The 22363-nt window shown below is 45.2% G+C and overlaps 1 protein-coding gene across 3 annotated transcripts in view; it reads left to right on the forward strand.

Moving 5' to 3' along the window:
- The window catches only part of CRACR2B (calcium release activated channel regulator 2B), a 48173-nt gene that overhangs the window by 5941 nt on the left and 19869 nt on the right, over positions 1-22363 (forward strand). For 2 of the 3 annotated variants that reach the window (XM_050337096.1, XM_050337097.1), the window contains exons 2-7: positions 14387-14642; positions 16109-16220; positions 18829-19000; positions 21124-21270; positions 21602-21692; positions 21824-21916. In XM_050337096.1, coding sequence (XP_050193053.1) covers positions 14430-14642; positions 16109-16220; positions 18829-19000; positions 21124-21270; positions 21602-21692; positions 21824-21916 — 828 coding nt within the window. In that variant the 5' untranslated portion in view covers positions 14387-14429. Of the gene's footprint in view, positions 1-1213; positions 2468-14386; positions 14643-16108; positions 16221-18828; positions 19001-21123; positions 21271-21601; positions 21693-21823; positions 21917-22363 lie in introns of those variants that run through there. The other variant, XM_050337095.1, reaches the window with a different exon arrangement.

Genomic DNA, 22363 nt, shown 5'->3' on the forward strand with positions numbered 1-22363 from the left:
CTTGTAGCTGTTCCCTCTTGGAAGAGTGGTGCAGGCGTTATGTAAAGCATGAAGGTAAGACCTCAGGAGCCTGGAGAGCAGAGAATACACAGATTTGTGCCGGAGGAAGGTCAGCACGGCTGTAGTTCACTCACAACCTGTTTCCAGAGTTTTGGGGTGGGATACTAGGTAGGAGGATATTTCAGGCTATCAGTATCAAGTAAATGAGTGTTTATAGAAGTGGACTAACATTTACTGGTTATGGGTGTCTGGGGCTTGGTCAGTCATCCTCTCCCCTCCCTGCTTACCCCCTCCCTGCTGCATCCAAGTGCAGAATCTGCGCCGACTGCGATTTGGTGACTCAACCCATTCTGACGCCTGGATCCCTTTCCTCTATTCAGGTTGGACAAATAATGTTCAGTCTGTAATCATGCTTGAGAGCTCTTGCTATTGCCCTAGATATGGGGAGCTACAGTGATGCTTAGTTTGGCTTAATCCAATTCGATCTGAAAATCCACCGCTCAGAACAATAAATGTTGTGTGTGGGGGTTGGTGTTCAAGTGCCTTTACCTAATCAGAAACCTTTTAAGCATTGGTAGATGAAGGTTTTTCTTTTCAATGTGTACCATTAAATACACAAGGATGTGCAGTATGGTTGGATTAGCATTACTATGGGAACCATAAGTTTTTGTGTTTCCTGACCTTTATCCATGTGACGCCAAGGATTCTTTAGTGTGGCTCCAATGTGTATATTTATTTTTTTGTGTCTTACAAGCTTTTTTGTTCTAGTCAGTACTAAGAGAACCTTTATAAAGAACCCCAAGAGGAGATTAGAGACAGGACAGGCTGCAAGGTGCAGGAAAGCAGTTTGCTTGCGTATTTGTGCTGTTCTAGCAGAATCCCAGCCAAGCCCATGGGTCAGTGTTAAGCATGACTTCTGCAGCCACAGTGAACAAAATGGTGAGTAAACTCTCCTGCTCAGAGGCAGATACCTCACCTGGCATGGCTTTGTTTGGTTTGGGTTTTTTTGCCACACTGCTGAGCTTTCCCCAAAGGATGTGTGGTCCTGGGGCTGAGGCAAAGCTGAGCCTCCGAGGAGTGGAGCGGTGATTGTCCTGGTCAGAGTGGAGCAGAGCTGCCCTCTGGCATCACAGAGCCCTTCCAGATGGCTCAGGGGAGCTCTCTGGCCCTGTTAAACCTGTATTAAAGACAATTGTGATGGCTTGTAGTTGTCATCATGCCCATTTTTTAATCTGGGTTTTGAAATAACCATCCTAAAATAACAGGGAAGGACCTGTCTTTACCTTTGCTTTCTGCAGGTCCCGTAACTGCTTGTTGCAGGTAGGATGGGGCTATTTGGAGCTCCTCTCTTTGCAGGCTGATGAGGTCTCTTGCTGTTCAGATACCAGCTGGAGCCTTCTCAGTAGAAACTGGTGGAAGAGGGGTTTTTTACTCTCTGTAGAGGCTGGGCTTGCCCACTTGTGACTATGGCAAAGCTTGTTTTCTGAGCAAATATATCCTTGAGGGCTGACACAAAGAGGCATTTGGGGTAAGAGTGAGAAAAGAGGACAAAATCATACCAGGTGATGAAGAGCCAGCTTGCCAGGGTGTAGACATGCTCTTTTTTCCTTTTCCTTTGTCACCTTTCCTGAGAAGACGTCAGGCTCAACTAGTGGGAGCTGACACAGCTGAGGACATCTTCATGCTGCCAGGGGGTTCTGGAGCTGCTGCTGAGTGACAAATCCCCATCAGCATCTCCAGCTATCAGCAGGCAGGGTGGCTTTGCTTCCTTTCTGGGTTGCTATGGGATAGAGTGATGCTTTGGTCAGTGGCAGAATAGAGGGTGGCATCTCTGGCTGCTTTAGTGAGATAGTCTTGGGATGTGTACCCCACCCCTGGGGTGTGCTTTACGGTGCTTTGGAAACATGCTCCTTGCCCTGTCATCTTATGCTTTTTCTATTTTCTTACACTCTCTGTGCTTGTCTTTGTGAAACAGGTTGCCAGCCTTGTAAAAGTGGAATTAAACTTGAGGCAGGATTCACAGGGGTAGCTTCCAGCTCTTCCCTTGTGGAAATTGGATGGGAGGTAGGCAGAGAGCTACCTACAAGCACAGCTAGAGTTTCTTAGGGAAGGTAAGTTCAGCATGAGACCAGGGCTCATCTGCTTGCTTATCGCTTCTTCCTCTCTCGCCTAAGGCAGATCAGAAACAAGCCCTTCTCTTTCACACCTGTGTGCAAGGCAGGATTACAACGAATTTACCTTGGAAGCTTAAGGGCAGGTTTTCTTGTGCTGCTTTCTGAACTGATGGCTACCAGCTTGTGTTGGAAAGGGGATGAGATGCGTAGGGAACACTGCAAACCACACCTCCCAGCTTGGACCGGCTCTGATACTCTGTTTACAGTGGCGGAGTTCCTTCTCCGCTAGCTTTTTGCTGTGGAGTACACTGCCGGTTCCAAGGAAGGGGAGCAATACTGTCCTGCTACTCAAGGTATTTGGGGACACCTACAGGGAGAGAAAATGGTGTGGAGGGAGGGAAGAAAGTCTCTCTCACTGGGGCAAGGAATTATTTGAGAAGGAAGTCTGAAGGAGTTTGCGAGTTCTGTGTCTCAGCAGAGTTTCTTCCTAGGAATTTTCTGTTCTGACTTCCTGCTTTTGCTTTAAAGCAGCAGAGTAGAGCTCACTGAGTGCAGTGGCACTGTATATCACTGCAAAAACCAGTTGTTATTCCCATGACAGAGGAAGGAGAATTTATTGATTGGTTTTCAAGAGCTGGGGATGCTTAATTAACAGTATGTTAATGTTTCAATTTGGATCACTCGAGGTCTTTGCAAATGTTGAACTGAAGAAACTTGCTCTCGGTTCTGATGTGGTTCTGCAAGATGCTTAACTAATTCTAGTGGCTCGTTGATTTTGGAAACTGCTCATTTAGAGTAATAGCCGAATATTAGAATATTTGAGATTGTGATGTTTTCTTATGAAGTGGATGCCTTGAGCTGGTCAGATTAAAAACTAAGGGTTTCCTGCTGCATGGTTTTGAAGACCACTAGAAATTTTTCTCTAAAAACATTTGGCAGGAAATTTTCCTCTATCTCTCATAAACATCCCTATTCCCCTCTGCCCCTTTCTGTAATCCTACATCATTGTTCCTGCTGTGGGCCTCTGAGTCAGTGACAGCTTTGTCAAAGAGGGGAATATCCCACTGCACAACCCCTCTACAGGAATGTTACCCTTCTCAGAACAATCCTACATGTTGAACAAAAGCACTTCTCAAACAGCATTGGCTTCCAAGTTTGCTTCAAATGCTGTTCCTTGCTTTGATTACTCCTTGCACTAAGCTGTGCCTGGGAGGCAGGGAACGGGTGCCCTTCAATTGCACATGTTATCCCACTTTGTGAAGGAGCAGTTCAAGGCTTGTGGCTGCTCAAAACTTTCTCTAGTTTTCTGTCGTGTAGAAATCTGAAGCTTTTAATATTTTGTTGTGATTGCCCCCCCCCCCCCGAATGAGAAAGGGAGAGGGTATTTCTGATATCTTGTACATTCAGACCAATCCTTTCTTCTTTTGGGAGGGAGGAGTACCTGGATTCAAGACTTTACCTGTGTCCCCCTTAGTGGTCTGACAGCCAAGAAGTTTCTCTACTAGGAGCATGGGTTTCATCCTTTTCTAGTGCTTAGGTTACACTGGCATTTCAGGAGAAGTGTTTTGCGTAGCACAACCAACACCTCCTTAGCTCAGTGAAGGAGTGAATTTTTACTTTTGTACCCGCTGTTAGCAGGGTAGATTATGAGCTGAGAGGTAACCAAGTGTCACACACCTGTGCACATGGCAGTTTTCATCTCTGTGAGGCAGAGAATGGGTTAAATGTCTTCTTGGAAATTGGCTTCACCATCTGCCTCAGCTCTGTTTGTTGTTTTAACAACATTTGCAGAAAGGCCAAACTGTCCATGGGTCTCATACATCCCTCCTGGGCAAAACCAATACAGCACCAGCCATGGAGAGGCTTCTACAGTGAGTTGTGATGCCTGGAAATCCTCTCCATACTCATTCCTACTTGTTAATATTTGCAGACCGTTTTTGCCCTTTAAGTGCATCTTGCAAATTCAGAATAGTGAGGTTAAGCTTCTCCCACAGGTCCCGTTGCTAACATGTGGCCTAGAAAATATTATGGGGGTGAGGTAGGGACGTGCAGTTCTCAAGATATTGGAGATGAATTTCCCGGGATGAGGAGAAGATGCTTGAACTTCATGCATGCCCACTGCAGTTGTAGCCCTCTGGATAAGGAGGTTTCAGGTACTGCAGAGAACTTACTGGCTCAGCTGGAAAAGAAATCACTGTCTGTCACATGTATTCAGTAAGCAGTGTGAGTGAATGCTTTACTGAAGAGAAGTTTCTCCTTTGAAAGGAGAAAAGGCTCAGGAGGTTTGATGTTCTAGTTTGATATTTTAGCTGTGCCAGTGTATGGTGGGGGAGCTGAGGACAACATAAGGCTACAAATTTTTATTTGTGTGAGGCTGATTTCAAGACAAAGGATCTTGATCAACAAAGATGAGGCCCTTGCCTTCTTCTTTGAGCTTGCACCTGTGCTGCTCCAGGTGAGATGGGATTGTCACAAGATTTTTAGCCTTGTACAAAGAGGGCACTGAAGTGCCTGAAGAAAACTTGCAGATGGCCTGGAGGGGCTTGAACTCAAGACAGTGGGTGGGTGTTGGGAAATTTAATGAAAAAGTGTCAGAACAAGATTGGGAGTCAACTAGGGGCATCAGTGAACACCTTTCTCATTCAGCATACCAAGGTTGGGTGGCAGAAGGATCATCCTCCATGAAGCAACATCAGTTGTTTCTCTGTTACAGCAGAGGTGAGAACTAGTCAAAAGATGCCTAGAGAGGATGCCTGACTTAAACGGTGACTCTAATGGACAAGTGTGCATAGGTAAGAGCAGCCCAGGAGGGATCCTACAGGAGGCCAGACAAGATGTGTGGCTGTCACAGAGAAATTCAGCTTCTTGTTGGGAGAAAAATCTTTGTTCTGGTGTTACACAGACAACTAGAATCTGGGGACTCAAAGGAAAGAACTGAGTTGATTTCAGCGCCCAGGTTATGGGTCTGATGGCAGTGATAGTTGTGGAGAGAAGCCTGACCTTTGGCTGTTGGGGTACCAAGTCCAGTTCACAGGACTATTAGTGGTGAAAACGCAGCAAATGCTGTGGGCCTTTTAGTCAAAGACTCTGTGTACTTTGAAGGTGTTTTCTGCAGATGAGAAAACAGCCTCTATTCATGCTGAGGAGCAGCCAGGCTGAACTAGCCCTGTGTCTCCTAAGCAGCTAATGGCAGATCCCTCATCTTCCCAGCATAAATGTGTGATGATACTTTTCTAGTACACTCTTTTGGCTGTTTGTGAATCGGAAAATTTTCACCAAAACAGATACTTTATGTAACTGTCCTTCATGGACAAACTCAGGGCAGAATAAAACAGCCACTTTGCTACCCATGGCACCCTCAGCATCCTGTGTCAGCAAGTCCCACACTTAATTGTCTGTAGGTTGCATTCCTGAGAGCTGGGGAAGAGCCTCGTGTACCTGTTGCCTTTACTGCTTGCAGGGTGGAGTCTCCCCAGCAGCATTTCTCCTGATGTGTCCTTGCTGAGCTATTAAAGCTGAGGCCCTGTTTCCCTTGATGACAGCTGTTCAGTAACTAGTGGCATGAGCAGCAGAAGTGTGCTGACTTCTGGTTGTTCCCTCTGGTAAACCTGCTCTATACACACGTGCTCCCTTCTCTAAAGAGGCAGGTAAGGCAGGAGGGAATTACCAGTGATGTTCAATTAAACAAGCTGAGGGGCTGCCCTGGATTTATGTAATTTCCTGAAGAGCTTTAAATGCCAGCTTAGGTTTGGAGTTGTCTTCCTTCTGAGGCGTTCCTGCCTACCTCACCAGCTTTTGGAAAAGAGGAGAAGAGAACAGGGATCTCCTTTGCGTGAGCTCCCAGTGCTCAGTTTTTGCTTTCAGTCAAAAATGACCCAGCATGTCTGATCTCAAACACCAAGTCCTGAATCTTCTATCCCTCCTTTTCCCAGACCTGGACTGGCAAAGAAAGTTTCTTTGCCTCCTGCCTATCTGCCTGGCCCGTAGTTATCACCAGCAGAGCAGAGCACATATTCTGCAGTCAACATACTTGGTGTTACATAGGCATAATCTACCTTCTGATTGCTGAACTCAGAGCAGCATCTACATCCAGCTTCACTATGGTGTTAGTAGTGTTTAGCTAATAACATCTGTATTACCTCTTCATAATCTAAGCTAAAATATCCTCTCTTTCTCAATTATGTTCTTGAGCTGGTTGTTGCTGTCTTTTAACAACTTCACCTTTGTGGTACAACATGAACAGTTGTGGCATCAGTGGGGAATGATACTGGTCAGAGCCTTTTCTACTTCACTAACTGAAAGATACTTGCTTCCTGCTGGCTAACCATGTCCTTTGTGATGTGCAGCATGATCTCCAGCCTATAAAATACAATAAATTCTTTTTGAACCCCAAGGGCTCAATATTACTGCTCTTTCCATTAATCCGCTGCTGGGGTATAGAAGATGAATCCTTATGTTGCACTGTACATTATGTAATGCTCTGTCTCTTTAAAAGTTTCAGGAAACCTGTAAGTCTTTATAAAGTAAAGGAATTTGTGAAAATAAGTTGTTTTTAAACAACTGTTATAGCTGTTGCTATTTGTCATGTCTTATTGCAGGCATGCTTTTTATTTTCTGAAAAATCAGCTATGTGCTAGTTACATTGACAGATCCAAGACCATTAGCTGTTTGTGGAAAAATGTGGTTTGGCCTTTGTTTTTAATTGCTGAGAATTAACTCTTGGCCCAAATATTATTAGAGGAAAAACTGATGCTTTCTCTCTCCATTCCCCAAGAAAAACAACCCAACAAAGCCAAAACCTCGATTAGTAGGAGAGGTTCCAGTGCAAACACGCGCCCTCAGTGTTTGCAGTGCCCACGCTGTGCCAGTGTGAGAGAGCTGCAAAGTGCCACTGAGAGGGGCATAGCTGGGGAGCGGCATGAGGGTGTGATGGAGGAATTGTGGCAATTTCTGGGTGAAGAGTATTGTGTTGGTATGTTTTAATTACCTGTCTGTGTTGCAGATTTCTCGTATTGATAGTTCTGGGCAAACGCTGGTACTTTCTGTTGTGCTGTTGAATCAGGAAGCGTAACTGAGCGCAGTTTTAAGAAGTTTATTTGTTCACCTTTCAAAATGGAAAAAGAGAGGTGTTACCACTCTGAAGTTGCTTGGAGATAGGACCAGAGAGTCTGCCTCAAACAATTTCCCCATGGCAAGTTTTTTTAGATCAAGAAGTTTAGATCAAGAAGTTGATATGGTAAATTGCCCTTTGAGGAGCTTTGGTGAGGGAAATGGTGAATGGCAGCAGAGTGCCTCTTTAAGTTGCTCATCAGAAAGACGAAGCCCCTTGCAGCTGTCCCTGTTTCTGGGATATACCTCTGTATCCTACTGGCATATCCCGTGATGAAGTCATCCATCGATCCTGCAGGAGGGGTTAGCTCAGGGCTATCAAGCTGGGCTAATCCCCTGCTGAATAAACAACACAAAGGTTCCTGGATTCCTTCCTGTTTCCTTAAAGGGATAAAGTCAAGTGCAGGCAATTAAAAGAGAGAGAGTGAAGTGTAGCTCTAGATATGAGCACCTGATTTCAGGCTCTCTGCCCAGGGCGTGTATGGGTTTCTTAGGTTTTTCTAAAGAAAAAACCCACACAAAACAATTGATGTTTTTCTCTTTTTTTTTTTTTGTGTATTTCTTTTCCTGCCCTTCCCTTTGGGAAGGGAGAACCCAACAGCCACCCAAACAAATTCCAAACAATGGAAACAAATTTCCTAGAGAATGGAAAGAGCAAAATTAATTTTGAACGAAGTACACTAGAGAAATCACTATTTTCTTTTGCTCTCCTCACAGCCTTTTCAGGCACCATGGCAGAGCGTTTTAAAACAATTTCCAGCAAGTGGGTACCCAATTCCTTTAAGCATCTTTTGGAAACTAAGCCTGTGTGGCAGTCAGTTTGACACATGGGTCAGTGTCTTTCCCTGGCAAGACCTCTGCTATGCCTTCACCTGTTCACTTTTGCATGCCTGTGATTTTGTCAATGCATTTAGAGTATGCGCTCTTTGCATGCAACTAGGATAAAAGTCGTAAATATGTATATCTGATCACTGAATTTCACAGTACTATAAAATCTGGGATGTGTAGATGTGACTGTGACCTACAGCATGCAGTTTTGATAGTAATTATTAGCTTTCAAAACATTGGCTGCCAAAGGAAGGTAGAACAAACAGAGCAAGTGCCATGTGTTTGATATCAAATGGTATGTGAAAGCTTTTATTGCCCTTTTCTTTTAAAACTTACCTGTTACTCACCTGCTCTTGAGTGATGCTCCCATTCCATGAACAAGCAAGAAGTGCTTTGTCCTGCTGCGTATTGGGGTGTGTTTGCTGTGCATTTGTAATTTGCTGAAGCAAAGGGCTCCTGCTGCAGGGATCTGTTACTCAACCCTTCTCTCCTTTGTGTAGTATCTTCTCATATAAGGGATCAAACCTGTCTCATCGAGTGTATGTGCCAGGAGCGGGATCAGTGTGCACTTAAACAACTGGTGGATTCCTTCCTTCGAAGCTGTAAGACTATTTTTCTGCGTCGGGAGCTGAAAGGAAAGGGTGTGTGTTCCCCTGATTTGTTTAAATAAATGTCTTAAATATTTAGCTTTAGTATGGGGGTGGTTTTGTTGTTTCTAATAATATTGTCTTAGGCAGAGATACAGGAGGATGTCTTTTGGGAAACTTCCCAGCAAGTATCTGAGCACTTTTGTTTGTGGGGCACCTTGGACACCTGTAACGATTAGTCTTCAATATTCCCCTCTACAATTATGTCACCAAAAATTCAGTTGTACAAGAAAGCAAAAACCTGCTTTCCCTTATAGTTCTCCAGGGCCCGAACACTGGACTTGTTCTGTAATCCTGGGTAAGCTGCTTAAGCCAGTTATGCTTAGATTTTTCCTCCTTATTAACTGTTGATTCATTGTCTTGCACTGGGGAGGACTGCTAGGAATTCAGTGCATGTACAGTGCCCTGTGGTGAATAGGATCATCTGAAGACCAGCTGTGGAAAATTTGGCTGCACTCCCCACTTCCCTTTTCTCCTTGTCATTGGGCTGTGGAAAAAAACACACCCCCAAAGTTGTCATGTGCTCATGGTGGTCACGGTCACATAGATAAGGGCTTGGCTGTCAATAGCATTTTAGCCATGACTTTACCTCCTTAACACTGCTTGTGGCTACAACAAGAAGCTTTCCAAGACAATAAATTGGAAACCATGACCCTGTAGTGCTGCCTTCAAAGAAGTATTTCCCCTTTCCAGGAAAAGCACCTTGGGTCTGTTCTTCTGTTTGCTGAAATTTGCAGTTTCTGTGTTCAGGTTTTTCATTCTTCAGTGTCGAGTCTTTAAAACTATTTTGGTGCTTGAGTTTCACATGTAATTATCAGTCTCCAGGATCTGAGTCTTAAAATAAAGTGCCAGCTGTCACAAGCATCAGGAACCAAATTGGAGGGGCTGACAGTCTATAGGCATAGGCAGGTGACGTGACTTACCCTGGGCCATATGGCCAGCTGAGTCCAGATTAAAATTCAGGTCTCATGATTTCCCCAAAGAATGCCAAGCCCGTGGGATCTAGTTGACTTTCTGCAACAGTTTTTCGCAGGACAAACCTCTGTTTATGCCTCAGGTGGTTAAGAATATTGATGTAAGATTGGTCTGGGTTACTTCAGTGCAGAAATAGAAGACCTGTTGTTAGCTGTCTTTATGGCAGCCCATTTCCCATTCTGTGCTGTGTCTGAGAAGACCAATGTTTGCTTCCAGGCTGTGGGAAAGTTGTGTTGCAGGAACAGGTGAATTTTTGCTTGCTCAGCCCTTGCACACACATTGGTAGGAGGTACCCAGTGTAATCTGTGGGACCTGAAGCCTGGCTTTCTCTCGAGCTGTGTATCAGGTTTTCAGGTGCTGGACACTGCCCAAATCTGGATTGTGCAGTGTCAGAGCTGACCTTGAGAACAGGCAGACAAACCTGTGGGGTGGGGGAAGATGGGGCTGCAGAAGAACATTACACAATGGGGCTGACCAGGGCAGTTGGAGCCCATTGGTGCCCCCAGTGTCCCTGGGGCTTCCATCTTCCAGGCCCTGGGAGAGGAGTTTTTGGTCTCTAACACAGTTCCCAGATGTGAAGGTGGCAGTGAAGTCTTGTTTGAGCTGAAGCTGGGACTCGCCATCTCTTGTGGCGTTGGTGCTGGTCAAACTGTGTAGCCAGAAAACTGTAATAGTCCCATGAAGCCTTGTCAGCACCCACTGACTGCAGCAGGCACACCATTTCTGTCAGCATGTTCATGTGAACAGTGAATGTTTCCATACAGTTTCAAAGGGAGGCTGGGCAAGTGTCTTGGAAGATAAGGAAGGAACATAATATAATATAATGGCCAGTCTTCGCGAGCGAAGATCCGGGGAAGGTCTTTACACCTTCCAGCCTGTGCATTGGATTTTTTAGGTGAGACACAGTGTGCGCGGAACTGAGCCCACCCTTTAATCCTAAGGTTCATCTGCCGGGGCCAAGCGAGCTTGGACGGTGGCAGCGAGGTCCTTAGGACGTAGGTGGGTTGCCTTTAAGGGCTAACGAGCCCCACCTGCCCGGGAGTGGCCCGGACCGGGAATCGAACCCGGGTCTCCGCGGTGATAGCGCGGCGCCTTTACCACTAGACCACCAGGGGCTCCAAGGAAGGAACAAGTGGCTCAGGAATTGCCCCAGGCTGACAGTGGCTAGTAGCTGACAGGTGTCTTCAGGGAAGTCTTCTCTTTGCTTGCCCTGCTGTTATTCTTCCCTCACCAATCATTCGTAACCACTGTTGAGGGCAAGATGATGGGCTGGACAAACTCTGCCATGACCCACTGTGGACATTTTGTGATGGAAATCAACAGCCCAAGATACAGAGATTATCCTGACTCCAGGCTAGGTGTGGAAATTAATTCTTAACTGGTGCTGACTCAATAACTGCATTTTCCTGCCAGAAGGGACATGGGAAAATTAATTATGTCAGGGAGTTTGTATAACAATTGCTGGCTTCGTAACTGGAGGTGGTTTGACATCATCTTGCTGGCAGAGCCTGGCAGGTTCGCCTGACCAAAAGCATTGTCTACCTGTACCTATCTTCTCTGCCTTCACCGCTTGTGCCAGGAAAGCATGGCTCTTCTCAAGCTGATTCTTCTGCACCCGAGCCAGCTCTGCTTGCCTCACTTTTGGATACCAGTCCACATTTTTGGCACTCTAGTGACCTCAGCCTCTTTCAAAGAAGTCTTTCAGTGATGCTCTGCATCTTGCTGATGAAGCTGCTTCCACAGTACTTTGCAGTGATGATTGTAACTGGAGAAGGTGTGACAGCACTTATTAGACTGAGATCTGCTTTGTGCCTCATCTGCACTTACATCATGCAGTGCCTTATAAATAGGGATAGAGAGGAAGAGCTTCTCAGTCACAGGCTTCTGGGAAAGAAGTCCATCAGAATTGCGATGTATTTTGTGTTTTGCTTACTGGGGCTCTCTCTTAGTTGCTGCTTTGTTCCTCAGCAAGTGCTGTCTCGCAATTGAAAGAGCCACATCTGGCTTGAAGCCACTTGAAGCGGCTTGGACAAGAGACTGCCTGCTCTGAACAACGAATTAATGGGCTTGGTCTTTTACATGAGTAAAATCCTTTCAGACTTTTGTCCGTGTCAGGCTCCCAGCTCTTCTAATTAAGGGACTTCTAGCTCAGCCAGTGTTTGGGAGCTACAGTACAGCTGGGCTTTTGATAAAGTGAGGAAATGCTAGAGGTAGGGATGTAATGGATTGGATTTCAGCTTCAAAAAAATGTCTTGGAGAGAGAACAGAACATCCTCCTTGTACCACCTTTTGTTTGCTGCAGCAAAGCTGGGGAGACATCAACTGCGTGGGCTGCTCTGGCTTTTGAAATAGAAATGATGGAGCTGATAATAGGAAAGTAATCTAATAGGACAGATGTCTCTTAGGCATCTAGAGTGATATTTCAGAAAATGTATTTTTTACTCGTGCCTTTTCTTATTCTGCCTGTTTTCAGCAATACTTCCATGGCACTTGCTTTGAACTCCCTTTTTCTTTCCTCCTCTGCTGCTGCCTGTGTTCCCTGTCTGGTACAGGGTGCTGCTTGTGCTGAGGCTGTATCTTTGCAGAAGGAATGTGTCTGGCAGTAAACTTCAGGAAGGTGGCCTGTAGCAGCCAATAATTATCATTCATCAATGTGGCTGTTATTCCTCACCATAATCACCTGTAAAATCTAGGCAACATAAGATACTTGGGTCTTTTTTTTTTTTTTTCCAATTTCTTTCAAAGCCAGCTTTACATCTTTCACTTGAATGTGAAAAGTAAGCTGGTGTTTTTTCTGACCTCTTTACTACTTACACATACAGACTTGCCATCAGAAGCAAGGTACTTGTCCAGCTAATGGATACAATCAAACTTAAGTCTCTAGATTTTGCTTTTCTGGCTCCATAACACAAAAAAATGCCTGGTGTGAAGGTTGGTTTGAAAAAGAGCAAGAGAGAAAGACACCATCTGCCTCCTTACTTTTCCTCCTGCTTTCTTCCCTCTTTTCTTCTCCTGTATTTCCCAAAGGGTGAATTCATTGCTTGCCAGGGATGTCGACTTGATTAGAAACATACAGTAGTACCCATTTACAGGCAGTCTTCTGCATAAGTTTCATAAATAATCTTCTCAAGTGACACTAAACAGAGGTGTCCTGGAAAACACTGATTTGAAAGGGGGAGCGAAGCGTTCTGCTTGTCCTTTGAAGCAGAACCACCCGCTGGCTCACGAACCAGCAGTAATAAACAGAGTCAAATAGCGTGGTACATAATTGCCTTCTCCTTTTGTGTCAGCTTCATATCGTTCTCACATGTGACATTCTTCCTGGCCATGGTGCTCTTTATCCTCCCATTGTACCAGGAGTGCAAACAGAATTTGTTTGTTATCATGGCATCTGTATGTGACTTTTAATTTCTTTGAGATTAAAAAAAAAACAACAACGAAGCCAACTCTCAAGCCCTCTTTGTCCAGCACTGTTTAAATCTGCTCTCAGCCTGCTTGCACAGCTCACTTCTGCCCTGCAATGCAGAACACAGATCTGCAGAAGGAGAAATCTAGAGCAATCCATGCAAAAAGGCTTTAAAAATGTTGTGGTGTTGCTGAAGAAAAGCTGTCTGGAGAGTGTTAATGTGTCATCAGTAAGTTGGAAGGTGGATTGGGGTAGGGATGCATTGTATAAATCTTTACAATCACAGTGCTGTGCTTAAATGGGTGCTCTCATTCCTCCCCTTTTTGCTTTAGGTACTTGTAAGTAATGGGAATTATTTTCTTTGGCCTCTGAAATGTCTCCATAGTTGTGTGGTTTCCTTCCTATAAAGGTGACCATTTCAGATTAAAATTCTATTTGGCAGCTTATGAGCTCCCAAAACAGAGGCTTGAAGGCAATGGGTCAAGAGTTCTCAGTGTAGCAATTGTCTGACCTTTCTTTGTGCTGTATTAGCATAAAAAAAGTTGGAGTTACTATTTGGAAAGCATTAACAAGAAGATGTCAGAGGTGGGCCTGGGTGGGAGAGGGCTGGGAGAAACATTCCTTCTTCTCTTTCCTTTGTCACTTGCACAGATCTTACTCCTTCCTGTCTGCTCTTGTCCTGCTCTGGGTTCTTGCAGTTTTGATGTGCAGGTTTGGTGTTCAGAGGTGGTGCAGAAAAGCAACAAGAGGATTAAAAGTACGTGTTGTTAGCAAAGGAACTAAGACCAGACAAAAGCAGCTTGCAGTGTTTGAGCCTCCTGTCTCAGTTGATGTGGGACGATCTCTGTGTTCCCACACAGATTTACCTGTGTGCTTTAATAGTCCCTTCCCAATCTTTCATCTCTGCTGAAATCTTCCTTTGGCAGCTGGCTTTCACCAGCAAAGAGCCCTGTAGATCTGACCCAGAGGAGGAGAGATGGCAAAAGAGTATCCCTGCTCCGTGCAGGGTCTGGAGCCCATCGCAGGTGGCGGGTTAGGTCTGTGTGGAAGGCTTAGTTACACCCATGTTGTGTACAGTGTGTACCTGTGTGTGGTGTGTGTGTCTGACACAAACTCCCCTTCCCCCCCTGCTCAGTTCACATAAGCATGGAATATTTTGGATTGGAAGGGGCTTTTAAAGGTTATCTAATCCAGATATGGATGCTCGATATTGCTCTTCCAGCTGACAAAGGATGTAAGTAGATCATGTGCGGGTTGGAAGTGGAGGGTCATGTTTGACAGGGTTTTCTCTGTTTCCTGCCCCACAGGTCTTCTGTTTGCCCATGCCCTGGGGGAAAAGACTTTGAGAAGATGGAGAACCAGAGGGGAGTGCTCTTGGGATATGTCCACTGGGAAGGAGAAGAGGAAGGGGATGAGAAGGATCAGGTGGCTTCTCGTGTTTCTCCTTCCAGCCAAATGAGCAGACTGGAAGATGTGGAGGTGGAGATGCTTGAGAAGGCAAGGGAGCTCTTCCAGCTGTGTGACAAGGATGAGAAGGGTTTTATCACCAAGGTGGACATGCAGGTGAGAGGAAAAAAAAATCCTTCCCCTGTCCTGGGAGGATCTGTAAAGTCATGAGTGGCAGAAGTGGGGAGAATGTGGCATGTCTTTACTTTTGGTGAGTGTGGGTGTGCCCATAGGTTCTGTCTCATTCATATATCTGGGAGCCAAACTGCCACAGCCAGCTGCGAGGAACCAAAAATCCCAGGAGGACCTTGCACCTCCAGGGAATTCCTGAGACAAATTGGACTGCAGTTCCAAATTTTTAAGGAATGCATAAAATAAAAAAAAATTGTGACAGCTCTTACAAATATCAAGCATGCAGTGGATGGGAAATATGGGGGAAACAATCTTGGTTTAATTTAAAGAAAACCAAACAACAACCCCCCAGAAAAAACACACAATGAACAATCCACCAACCTTTTAACAAAAAAAGTTGTATAACTTTTTTGTCTCAGTCATAGCTAAAGCTTCATCTCAAAAACTCACTTTAGGCCTGAACTTTACCTTTGCTCTAAAATAATGTGTTTTGCTCCTTTCTGTTCAAAGCAGTCTCTGTAGTTCTTAATGAGTTTTTTTTTAAAGGTTTATAAGGAAGGTTACATGTGGATTGTTTTTCTCCTGTCCCATCTCTCCCTACATCTATAATTAACATTTGACAGGTTCATGCTGCTTAAAATATTGACTCACATTGTTTGGGGTTGTGTGAAGCTTACTTTTTTGTAGCTGTATTAATATAATTTTTATTAAGCTTTTATCTAAAGCTGCACATTTAACAGACAGTTATGAGGCTTCAGCCTACACCTCTTTGTTATTTGGAACTTTCTTTGGGTGCCCTTCCTCCACAGTAGGTGCTGTGCACGTGTATTATGAAGGGAAATTACTCTGCTCCTTGCCCGTGCTGTGGGAGTAATAATATCGTTCCATCAGACAGAATATGACAGAAGAAAACTAACTTGCTGTTATGGACTGAACATTTAATCTATGATCTGCAAGATTTCCTGCAAGACCTGGGAACTGAACCCAGATACCCACAAGTCTGACTTCTCTCTCTGGCCAGAGGGATGGAGCTGGTACCTGATGTGGCGCAGAGAGCGCTCTTGGGAGCAGTGCTGGTCGTGGGAGGCTGGCAGTGCCCCGGGGTGGGGCAGCCACCTCTGGGCAGGGGTGCAGGGAGGCGGACAGCGAACCAGAGGCAGTGGTTCTCAAGTAGGGGAGGAGGAGGGTTGAGCTCCCTCCCAGCAAAATAACCTGAAATTCCCTCTCTGCAGTTCTGGTTGAATCATCCAGCAGTGGAAAGTGTCGCCATATCCATGGCTCCGGACAGGTGTTTGTGTCATCACTCAGCTGTACTGGCAGACTGTCACATCCTGGACAGGATGCAGTGCTGGAAGGGCACGTTGCTGTGAGCCAGAGCTGAGGATGGCAGGGACAGTCACAGGGAAGACTTGAGTCATTCCTGCAGCTGGTTCATTCTCTTGTCTTTGCAGCGGCTCCAGAGTGAACTGCCTCTAACCCTTCAGCAGCTGGAGACTGTTTTTGACAGCTTGGAACAGAACAATAAGGGATACCTGACGCCTGTGGAGTTCAGCATGGGACTAGGTAAGGACTACACAGAGGCAGAGGAAGGAAAAAGCCCACATGTGACATGGTGTTTTATGTTGGTAAGAAAGAAAGTGCAGTGGTTCTGCTGAAGCTGCACCAGCTATGCAGGACAATGCTCCATGCTCGAGTGAGCATCACTGGAGAAGGTGGGTGTGCTATACAGCTATCCCCCTTCCCAAGGCTTTGTGTTGCCTTCTTCCATAACTGTTACCTGCCTACCTGGTAGAGCCAGCTTCTGAACATCTCCTGCTGGAGATGGTACATATTGCAGCCTGTGTCTGGCTATCTGATCCTCAGTTATTCATCTGGATAAGGACCCTCATTGGATAAAGGAACAGAAATATGCCCCTTGGCAACTGTCTCCAGCTGGTAGCAGTGCTGTTCAAGAGCATGAGTAGGAGTCCTGTTAGTAGGCTAGAACACTGGCAAATGAACTTTTGTTTTCTTCTTACTGTTGTCTTTTCCAAACACTAGGAGAATGCTGCTCCTATACCAGAGTCCCCACCCAGCAGCACAGGTGCTTAGTTGCCTTAGCTGGTTTTAAGCTCCCAGAAAATCTGCACCTGTTAGCACCTTCCTTGGACATGTGGAGGTGTTAAGTGTACCAGGTCAAAGCAAGTGAACACAGATGGTCTAGGGTTTTCAGGAGTGATTTCGCTGTCCTGGTTGCTCAGATTGTGGCTGCTCCTGGCTTTCTCACAACTTGGGAGGGAGGGATTTTGATGCTTGAATTGGAATGGTCAGAAACAGCCACTGTGAGTGGAGAAGTTGCAAACATTTCCCCTGAATAAACCCAGAATGCTGTGTCTTGGGACAGTCTGTTCAGGGACTGTTTTAACCCACTGAGGAGCGCCTGCTGACTATGCCTGTGTCCTGCCTGTGCCCCTGTTGGCTGGTTCTGCTGCCTTTGCTAGGAACAAGAGTAATCTCAGGAGGGTGGGCTTTCCTGTCTTGCACTATGTAGAAGGTGAGCAGGCAACGTTTGGGCACCTTGGCATCCAAGGTGCCCTCTGTGTTATGACTTGGTTATTCCCAGATAGAGTTGTTTGAGGCATTTGTCCCGGCCACGGATGGGCATCATGAGGGCACCTGCCTCAGTGCCACTGCTGGTAGAGGTAGGCAGGTTTTCCCATTGTGTCAGGGACCACCCTGTGTTGGCAGCCTGGCTCTGTGGCACTTACTCCACTCTAGGCAAAACACTTAATCTCTGCATTTCTCTTCTTTGCAATCATTCTTTGTGTCTGGAATAATTGAAATCCTTTTCAGACTTTGCCCCTAACTCTCAAGAGTTGGGCCTGGTATATTGCTGTATTCCTTATGGAGTGTACAGGGAGGAATCAAGGAAAGCCATTCGAGCTGCAATCAAGTCTACTTCTTGAGAGGGCTCCTTGCTCCTTCTAGGATGACAAAACAATCTTCAGATCATTCTCTAGCTCAATTTTCCTATCTCTACCTCAATTTTCCCATCTGTAAAAGAGAGATAACAAGAGATAATGACTCTTTCTTTAAAGCAGACATCAAAAGTGCCTAATCTAACCCCTTCTCCTCAATTAACTGTCTCAGCATCAGGCTTTAAGCTGAGTAGGGCCTGTATCTCCACACTGCAAGTTTCTTTACAGCACATTTTAAGAGCTGGAAAGAAGCAGCTTGATTCTGGATGCATGGAGCTAGGAAGTGGTAGAGTTAAGTCCCTTGAGGTAAAATAATGATGGATATTTTTCCCCTTAGAGCAGCTTCATGTTCTCATCTGTGCTCTGAACATCCTTGACTCCTGGTCTTGCAGTTGGGCTGTCATTTCTGCCTTTTGAGCCAAGCAGATATATTTTGGAAAGAAGAGTAACTGCTGATGGAAGTCTGACCTCTGTATACAGGATGGGGGCCTGTGTTTTGGATAGGATAGCTTGATTTGTTTCTTGAGAAGAAGCTGCTCCCAGCACCAGTGTTTGTCACATGCCTTGCATAGCATGAGGTTCTCGTGGAATTAGTGTCACAGCATGAAACAGAATCCAGAGAGCTGGAAGCCTTCCGTACGTGGGATGGGGCAGGAGGAGGTGCTCAGAGGATAAGTTCATTCTGTTCAGACACTCCACACAATCCTAGCAAGAGGCTCTCCTTGTCCTGTAGCGCTTGAACCAGAACAGATGTGTGGCACAAGAGAAGGGAGGGATAACGAGCTCCTCCTCATTTTTCAGCTGAGGAACTGAGGCATGGTACTACTCAGGGCCGGGTGTGCAGTCCCCAGGGAACTGGTGGGATCATTGGCAGTTGGAACTCACAGTGCTGCTCCGTGGGAGTGAAGTGACCTCATGCCGCGTGCTTTCCGTGCTGAGAATCCCAGGCCGTGGGTGGTAGATCATCTCTGTACAGATGTGAGCCTGTTGTTGGGCTGGGAGCCACCTTCAGTCCCAGCATTGCAGACTGGACACTGACATCACTCAGGACGTCAGAACGGAGGCTCTTTACTGACCAGGAGCTGTATTCTGCCCCAGCAGAGTGCGGGCAGCTGCTCCTGCAGCTCTGTCAGGCTGCCACGTAAGTAGCAGCTTATTAAATGACACCCAATTTGACTTTTTTCATTCCCCTTCTCTCCTTCTCCTTCCACCAGGGAAGTTAATAGGGATTGAATTGTGTCAAGGGGCTGGGAGAATGGATCACTCCAGACACGAGGAGACCTTTGAGTCAGGCTGGTCAGATGACTTGGACCCAGCAGATGATGATGAAGAGAAACGATTCTGTTCCATGATGGAGCAGCTCGGAGCAGCCCAGTTGTTTGAAGAGTAAGTAGGGGAGTTGCATGGCATTACTTTCACCCTGTTTTGATCTTGCAGCACCAAAACTTCAAAGTACCAGAACAGACCAAAGAGGTGAACTGGGCTGCTTGCTCTTGGAAGCACTGCTTGAGTTTTCATATGCTTGGTACCAAGTGTAGTGAGGGTTTTCTCATCAGTTACCAATTACTTTTAGCTCAGTGCTTTTCACAAAGAGTTTCCCAAAGTCCAGTTCATACCACAGCTGTAAAATACAACACTTAGTGGCATGGAAGTTCAGCATAGGCAGCAAATGAAAAGAAGCATGTGAGGGTTAGACAAGATAAGGAGGAAGAGTGTGCTGTCTGTTCCAAAGTGATATGTGACTGTTTATGTATTTTCAGACAATCAGTTCTAAGAATCTCCATGAAAAATCTGTGCTCAAGTTGTTGCTTGGGACTGGGCTGATCTTGAAGATTGTGAAAGGCTAAACTGGGCAAGGGATGCTTACCTGAGCCTTGAAACTTGGTATTAATGCGGTGGGCATGTGGTCCCAGTAGAGTTTCCTGGCCCCATTGTCATGCAGCCTGTCTTTACGTTTTCTAAAGTGAAGCACTGTGCATAACTGGTTCTTACTGATGCACAACTGCAGGGGCTGGGGTGCCAATTGCATCTGTGGCAGTCGTTTTTTTCTGGCATTGTAGTCCAACAGTGTTGCCAGTTTGCAGGGAGCAGCCCAGGTTAGGGAAGGAGAGAGTCAGGCTTGGAGATTGAAGCTGAAAGTGAAGGATTTTGCTGCTTTCAGAGTTGCATCTGTTGTGAAACAGACTTTTTTTGTCTCCTTTGCATTGTGATGCAAAGCACCTGCGTGTTTTTAATGCTAAAGAACTTTTCCCATCCTGAAAAATTCTGGAAAGCTGTTACACCTCAAATAATTGGATGACACTGTGAAAGGAAAACATTTTGGGAAAAACAGTCTCTACTGTTTATAACTCTGCTTTGAGAAGCATCAGGTCTTAAAGTGGAATCATCCTGTGTTTTATTTTGACCTCTTACTTGCAGTTTTATGCAATGAGTTCAGTAGCTACTTCATGTCACGCCTTTGTAGCAAACCAGCTGTTGTAAAGAAGTAATATAAAACAGAAGCTAATTGAGGTCAAAGCAGGAATCTGAATGATTTTCACTGTTTTCTCAAGAAATAAATGGTTTTATTTACTAACAGGGCTCAATATTATCTAAAACATGAAGTTTCGATGAAGTGCAACAACTTCTTCAGCTTGGGAAAGAAAAAGGGGGCTGTCATGTAATTGTGGCGGAGGAAATCTCAGAGCTTTTTGGTTGTTTATTTTGTTTGCTTTTTTCCACAAAGAATATTAAGGGAGGCAAATACATATACAAAAAAAAATCTACTTGGATAATGTCTATAGGTATAATTATTCTGTATATTTCAAAGCAGTTCTCCCAAAGTATTTAATAGATTTAAAAAAACCCAAAACATCTCTTGACTAAAAAGAAGCACGAAATTATGTCTGCAGGCTTATAAGACTCTTGGAGAAAGAGTGTAAGTGCTGTGTTAAAGTTGCATTGAATTAAATGTCAAAACAGTGTAATCATTACTGCAGGTTTAGAAAAACAAGACTTTTTCTAGGGCTTTTCTCCATTGTTATTCTGATGGGGCACCTGAGCAAATTTGCATCTTTTTTTGTGCCTCAGTTTCCAAACCCATTAAAAAAAAAAAGGACAGCAGCAGGACCCGTACAATCCTGGTGTAAGAAAAACACCTGTGATGTGTGCTAAAATCCCTGGGCTATAACGGTTTGCTGCTTGACCATAACTCACAGGAAATTTGCTGAATATTCATCTCTTCAAGTCTTGATTTACACACGAAATGTCTTATTGCTGAGTACTTGGGAAAAATAATAACTCCAGGATGAACTTCATAGATGACTCCTTTTATTTTAACCTCACAACAGATGCCACTCCACATGCATGCTCTGTCACTGTCCAGCTTCCCTCTTTGCTCTGATGGTGTAATGAGGGGCATCACAGGAGAACAGCAGTTTGTCCTGAGTGCATGCTGGAGTTGGAATAACAGTCCATAAGATGACACAGAAACTCATTTGCTTTCCTTCTCTCTTGTATGGTTGGTGCAGTCCACATGAGATTCGGGAGCTCTGGGCTCGGCTACGGAAGGAGCGTCCGGAGCTCTTATCCAATTTTGAAGAATTTCTGTTGCGAGTTTCATCGTACATAAGGGAGGTGAATCATGAGAAGGAGTCCATGGAACAGGCACTGAAGCGGTGAGGAGAACATCATGGCCATTTGCTGTCCAGAACCAGCTGATGCTGGGGTCCTGCCTCAAATGCAAGGAGAGACTGGGTTACAGGATGTAGAGATTTTTCTTGCTGTGATAAAATGACCCTGTATCTTGATCTGATCCCCATGAGTATGTTTGGCATCACTGCCCACCCGTAATAATGGTAAATGGTTAAAATCCTGCTCAAGCCACCCAGCTGTTAGTAGGAATCCATGCTCAAGCCACCCAGCTGTTAATAGGAATCCATATCCACCCTCCTCTTTCCTTTCTGTATTCTTTTTCTCTCCTGACCTGTGTGCACCTGCCTTTTGTAGGAAGGAGTCAGACCATGACCGAGAAGTCAGGTGCCTTTATGAAGAAATGGAACAACAGATCAAAGCAGAAAGGGAGAGGCTGGTCTGCCAGGTACCTCATCTATCTCTTGGCTGAAGGCAGACTTCCTTTGGTGTGAAGCAGAGGTGGTGCCTCATCTGGCCACTGAACAGCTCTTACTGTGCTGGGTGTTGTATCACAGCTTTGTATCTTTACCTTTGCAGGAAGCACTGAGACATGACAGGAGTAACCTGCTCCAAAAGGAACTGCACAACAAAGAACAGGAGCTGGAGAAAATCCTCTACCGCCAGAAGAAGGTAACAGGACCCAAACCCTCCTTAAACAAGCACATCCCCTTCTGCTGTCTTTCTGCTAAGGCTTTCTCTGACCCAAAACGGTGTTTATCTCCTCAGGGTTAGTATTAGCCAATCTGGCATTAGCTGGTGTAGTTCTCTCCTGTTTCTAAAGTTGTTGAAATGGTTTGTCAAATAATTGGTTTGTCTTCAACTGTAATGCCTTTCTGTGAATGTTTTGTCCATGCATTCTTATCTGCTTCGTATTCTCTTGGCACAATCTTCCTATCACTTGTACAATAGTGGCAAGAAAGACAGAGTAAAGACTTGAAAGTTGTGAGTTTACTGTCTTTTGTGGTGTATAAGGAAGATGTAGATGGACATAAAAGAGACAGATTTCTCTAGTTTTTGTTTTCTGGCTGCTCCAAAATGACCTGTAGTGAACAGTTCTGTGACACTTAAAGAGGTACA

The sequence above is a fragment of the Myiozetetes cayanensis genome, unplaced genomic scaffold, assembly GCF_022539395.1.
Source record: "Myiozetetes cayanensis isolate MyiCay16 unplaced genomic scaffold, myiCay2020 scf6-25, whole genome shotgun sequence".
In the NCBI taxonomy this organism is placed as follows: domain Eukaryota; kingdom Metazoa; phylum Chordata; class Aves; order Passeriformes; family Tyrannidae; genus Myiozetetes; species Myiozetetes cayanensis.